The sequence below is a fragment of the Salvelinus alpinus genome, chromosome 2 (assembly GCF_045679555.1).
Source record: "Salvelinus alpinus chromosome 2, SLU_Salpinus.1, whole genome shotgun sequence".
Classification (NCBI taxonomy): Eukaryota; Metazoa; Chordata; class Actinopteri; order Salmoniformes; family Salmonidae; genus Salvelinus; species Salvelinus alpinus.
The window spans coordinates 104,203,996-104,209,646 of NC_092087.1; the positions used below are offsets into that span (position 1 = coordinate 104,203,996).

Consider the following 5,651-nt stretch of genomic DNA (forward strand, 5'->3'; position numbering starts at 1 on the left):
AGTAGTGTTTTATGATGTAATAGATCATATGGGTTGAGTAGTGTTTTATGATGTAATAGATCATATGGGTTGAGTAGTGTTTTATGATGTAATAGATCATATGGGTTGAGTAGTGTTTTATGATGTAATAGATCATATGGGTTGAGTAGTGTTTTATAATGTAATACATCATATGGGTTGAGTAGTGTTTTATAATGTAATAGATCATATGGGTTGAGTAGTGTTTTATTATGTAATAGACCATATGGGTTGAGTAGTGTTTTATGATGTAATAGATGATGTGAAGAACGGCACTGAAGGAGATGGCTGACGATCCCGTAACCAACTAAGGTGGATACTGATCCAACACCTGCCGCTTATTCAAACCAGCCCACTGGGCACAGACGTCAGTTCAACATCTAGTTTCTATTTACATTTCTTTGAGTCGTCAACTAAAGTGAATTCAACATGAAATCAACACAAAATGTTACATGTCATTGAATTTAGGTTGCCAGTTGGGTGGAGTCCAAGTCAAACCAAGATTCTTTATTTCTGAGCCCAGAGAGAATAACAGAGTTACACAGTGCAGTGTAGACAGTCTGAACTCCTGAAGCATTAGGTGATGAGCACATATCTTTATAGTTTCCTGTTCCTGGGCGGGACTTTATTCATACAAGGACACAGGTGCAGCTGGTTTGCAACACAAGATGATACTCCCAGGAACAGGAGATTATAATAGGTCAGTTTCACAAGGTTAGTCACATACGCAGATATGTGGACACATACAATTAACATTTTCCATCACAGTCTGTGAACATTTTCATAATTTCATTAAATCATCAGTGGGCCAACAATGCAAATGTCAACAATGGAGCAAATGCATCACATGCAAATATCACTGTATTATCTGTAGTGCTGGAGGAATGACACACCCAGATAAACACACACAGCCAGAGATTAAAAAAGGACAATTTAAACACATGGAAACTGATCTACTCTATATGCAAACTGACAGACTCCATATTCAAATCATGTTTTCTAATAAAAACATACAAATATATGTTTGAGTATACTTTGTACCATTTCATTTCATATGGTATAAACAAGTAAACACATTATCAGTCAACAATATAAGACAATGGGAGCACTGTGTATGTTCTCTGATGAGTTTACACACTAGGAGAAGTCATTATTCTCTCCTGTGTGGATTCCCACATGATGTTTAAGTGACTGTGATGAGCAATATGTCTTCCCACAGTCTGAGCACTTGTAAGGCTTCTCCCCTGTGTGCAGTCTCATGTGTTCCTTCAGGCTTCCTGACCGGCTAAAACTGTTTCCACACAGGGCGCAATGGTATGGGTGCTCCCCTGTATGTATTCGCTCATGAACTTTCAGGCTTCCTGACTGGCTAAAACTCCTTCCACAAAGGGCACAATGGTATGGCTTCTCCCCTGTGTGTATTTTCTCATGAGCTTTAAGTGTGTCTAACCGCTTAAAACTCTTTCCACACTGGGAGCAATGGAAAGGCTTCTCCCCTGTGTGTGTAAGCTCATGAGCTTTCAGGTTTCCTACCTGGCTAAAACTCTTTCCACACTTGGGGCAATGGAAAGGTTTCTCTCCTGTGTGTATTCGCTCATGAGCTTTCAGGTTTCCTACCTGGCTAAAACTCTTTCCACACAGGGCGCAATGGTATGGCTTCTCCCCTGTGTGTATTCGCACATGAGCCTTGAGGGTGTCTAACCGCTTAAAACTCTTTCCACACTGAGAGCAATGGAAAGGCTTCTGCCCTGTATATGTTCGCTCATGAGCTTTCAGCTTTCCTAAGTGGGTAATACTCTTTCCACAATGGGCACAATGGTGTGGCTTCTTTCCTGTGTATATCCTCTCATGTCTTTTCATGTTAACTAACCTTTTAAAACTCGTTCCACAGTGGACGCAGTGGTGTGGCTTCTCCCCTGTGTGCATTCGCTCATGAGCTTTCAGGCTTCCTAACCTGATGAAACTCTTTTGAATCTGGGAGCAGAGGTGTTGTTGTCTAGGTGGTTTGGACGTCTCTGGCTCTGGTTCCGGTTCCTCCGAGTTTGTTTTTTCTCCTGCCAAAGAGTATTTATTTAAAAAGAGACCTGAATGAAACCTCCACATGATAAAACTGCCTTGATATGAGGTGTAATCCAAATCAGATCCCTCAATAACCTGAGGCAAGTTTTTTAACATTTAAAAATTTAAAACAATCTTGGTGTGATTTTAAAACAAATGTTGTACAGCTTCCTGGTAATATGTTAACATTACTTATTCATTCTGTTTTATAATTAACATTAATATTTTATTCATTCTGTTTTAGAAGTCAGAACACAAAGAACTAGACAGTTCTACGACACTCAAGACACAGACATCGCTGATTCCTTTCAAGCAGGTGGTTGTATATATAACCTTCATAGCTGTACGATACAGAATGTGACTTTTTCGATACGCACTGAAGCTTATTTCTGTCCAATTTTGTGCGCAAATTTGTTTACATCCCTTTGCCAAGATATTCCATCCACCTGACAGGTGTGCCATATCAAGGCTGATTAAACAGCATCAAGGCTGTTTAAACAGCATCAAGGCTGATTAAACAGCATAGTCATTACACAGGTGACCCTTGTGCCATTTGTTTTTCAACATTACAATGACCAAACACACCTCCAGGCTGTGTAAGGGCTATTTGACCAAGAAGGAGAGTGATGGAGTGCTGCATCAGATGACCTGGTCTCCACAATCACCCGACCTCAACCCAATTGAGATGGTTTGGAATGAGTTGGACCGCAGAGTGAAGGAAAAGCAGCCAACAAGTGCTCAGCATATGTGGGACCTCCTTCAAGACTGTTGGAAAAGCATTCCAGGTGAAGCTGGTTGAGAGAATGCCAACAGTGTGCAAAGCTGTATTTGTATTAGTCAGGGACAGCCCTATTGGGAACAGATACCAGTGGACAGATATATTTATTTGTTACAACTAAACTACAGCACTTACTTTGATGTGTCAAATCTGATCCTTTCTTCTCTTCTCCTCCTCTCACAGTTCCACTCAGCCCCGTTGTTTTCCTGCAGTCCACCAGCTGCACAGACATCCTCTTCATACCCAGCAGTGAGGAGCTACCGGGAGAGAAACGACACGGGGACGCCGGGAGGGAGGAAGGGCTAGCGTTGTCCTGGTAACCATAAAGAGGGGACACAGACACATATCATTATGGATGCTGATGTCACTGTTGACATAAAGTGCTTTACAGAAACCCAGCCCAGTCCCAGATAGAGCAAGCTGTATGCTAGACCAGACCAAGCTGTACCATCTGGTGTTCTGATCTGGAGAGACTCTTCTCTGCCTCGTCAGCATCAGGATGTTGTTGAGGCTCCCCAGAGGATCCACAATAGTCATGTCTCTCTCCTGTGTGAATGAGAACATCAAACAGATGGTAAACTTATTATCTTCTATAACAATCACAGAGTCTTACAAGAGGCATGAATATGTCTAAAAGGGGCCTAAAATGGCCACTTTCATCATGATTTTTAAATATATTGTTTGTGATGCAAATGTGAAAGGGTGACTTTCACGTATACTTGAGTCATTTTCTATTAAGGTATCTTTACTTATATTCAAGTATGACAATTGGGTACTTTTTCCACCACTGTGATGCAAATGTTAAAGGGTCGTTCCACTAAATGGGTGCCTTTTGCGTCCCTTTGATATTTTAAGTATAAATTATGCTCCAATATTGCATTTTAAAAATTAAAAGACTGTTATATTAGATAAAGTGCACTTTAATATAGACCACATGGAGAATTCAATACATCTAATTTAAAAGTCCACAAAATATATGTACCAATGGCAGATTTCCCCTTAAACAATTCCTACAAGTACTGAACAACATATTCAAGTGTTTAACTTCAGTAGAATGCCCCTTTAAACCCCCACATTAGTTCAACAACTACATCGTTTGTGCCCCTGTTTTTAAGACAGTACTCACTGGTGGTAATCGGTACTTCAGTCTCCTCCTCCTCCTCCTCTTTCACTCCCAAAACGTCTTCCTTCTCCTCTGTTATTGAGATAGCCTCCTCTTCCTCTTTTACTCTAAAAGGTTCTTCCTCTTCTTTCACTACATTCTCTTCTTTCAATATTACGGCATCTTCCTCCTTTTTGATTCTGAAAGTTACTACCTCCTCCTCTTCCACTCTGACAACCTCTTTCCCATCTTCCTCTTTCACTGTAATATCATCCTCTTCTTCTTTCAATGTGATAGCCTCCTCTTTCTCCTTTTTCATCCTGAAAGCTTCTTCCTCTCCTTTCACCAGAGCTTCTTTCTCCGTCGAGCTTAGTGAGCTCATGCTCTGGGCGATTAGCCTAGTGCAGTATCAAGTTAACACATTTGCTAATTTAACAAGCAAATTGCGTTGAAATGAACTAGAAGATAGGTAAACAAAAGTATGTTCTAAACACCAAGAGTAATATACACAAGATTGGTTGAAAGCGATTCAATGATTCGGTTTTATGTTCGCTAGCAAACCACCGCTTTGGTTGAATCAGTAGCCTTTTGTCGCTGTTGAAGAAGCATCATGTCCTGTCCACTAGATTATACGTCACGCAAGAAGCATCACCTGAAAAACTCACACGGCCCTCTGCTGACTGGAGTTGGTAACGCAGATTGGAATCTCCATTACTACGTTTATTCTGACAAACAATGACATAAGAAGTCATTTAAAAACAACCAGATGTTATGTTTTCTCCTCCTTCTTACAGCCAATACTTTCCTCCAGGGCTGACCTGCCCATTAGGCAAGATTAGGTGACAGATTGAAGAGGGTGGCATATTCTGAGCTAAATTGACCAAGGCTCATCACTAACAACAAATATTAACACCTCACATAATACTGCCCAAAAACAATGAAAACTTATCTCACCCAGTGGCATTTGGGATATATATGTGAGTGTTGGTGTTGCCACATGAAGCAGTGCCCACTTTGCAAAAGGCAACATGGACAGATAGGACGCTACCTGTGTAGAGCTCATGCCCCTTTTCCCTTCCTGCTCCTGTCTTAGTGCATTTGTCTACCACTATGTGTAGCTGTTAGCAATGACGCTAATGACAACCATCTTCTGGTTGATAGAAAAGCTTTCCCCAAAACGTTGTCAATTAAATGTTAACTACAAAGTAGTCTATGCCTACCTGGCAGAATGATATCATGATTATTTGCATCAATCCAGTTGTGATTTGTTCAGCAGACTCTGCAATCACATGTGTGCTACAGAGACACCACTAACCAAGCAAGGCTCTTGCTGGTGACACTTGAATTAAAGGGTATCTACACCCATTTGGGATATATATGTGAGTGTTGGTGTTGCCACATGAAGCAGTGCCCACTTTGCAAAAGGAAACATGAACAGATAGGACTCTACCTGTGTAGACCACATGCCCCTTTACCATCTTCTGGTTGATGGAAAAGCTTTCCCAAAAACCTTGTCAGTTAAATGTTAACTACAAAGTAGTCTATGCCTACCTGGCAGAATGATATCATGATTATTTGCATCAATCCAGTTGTGAATCAGAAACCTAGAAAAACTAAACAGAGAAAATGACATTTGAGAAAAAAACAAAAAAACAGAATTTGGATTAAAATAAATGGATTTGATGGAGATGTTAT

At 40.6% G+C, this 5,651-nt stretch overlaps 1 protein-coding gene across 1 annotated transcript; it reads right to left on the bottom strand.

Moving 5' to 3' along the window:
• Positions 1 to 476: 476 nt before the first annotated feature.
• LOC139547257 (zinc finger protein 180-like) lies at positions 477 to 2,148 on the bottom strand. Its single transcript, XM_071356320.1, has one exon. The coding sequence runs from the start codon at positions 2,119 to 2,121 to the stop codon at positions 1,156 to 1,158; it is 966 nt and encodes a 321-aa protein (XP_071212421.1). The 5' UTR covers positions 2,122 to 2,148; the 3' UTR covers positions 477 to 1,155.
• Between the last annotated feature and the right edge of the window lie 3,503 nt (positions 2,149 to 5,651).

What these genes read in the sequence shown, in the direction of transcription:
- LOC139547257 (XM_071356320.1), bottom strand. Translation starts at nt 2,121, where the DNA reads ATGTGGAGGTTTCATTCAGGTCTCTTTTTAAATAAATACTCTTTGGCA.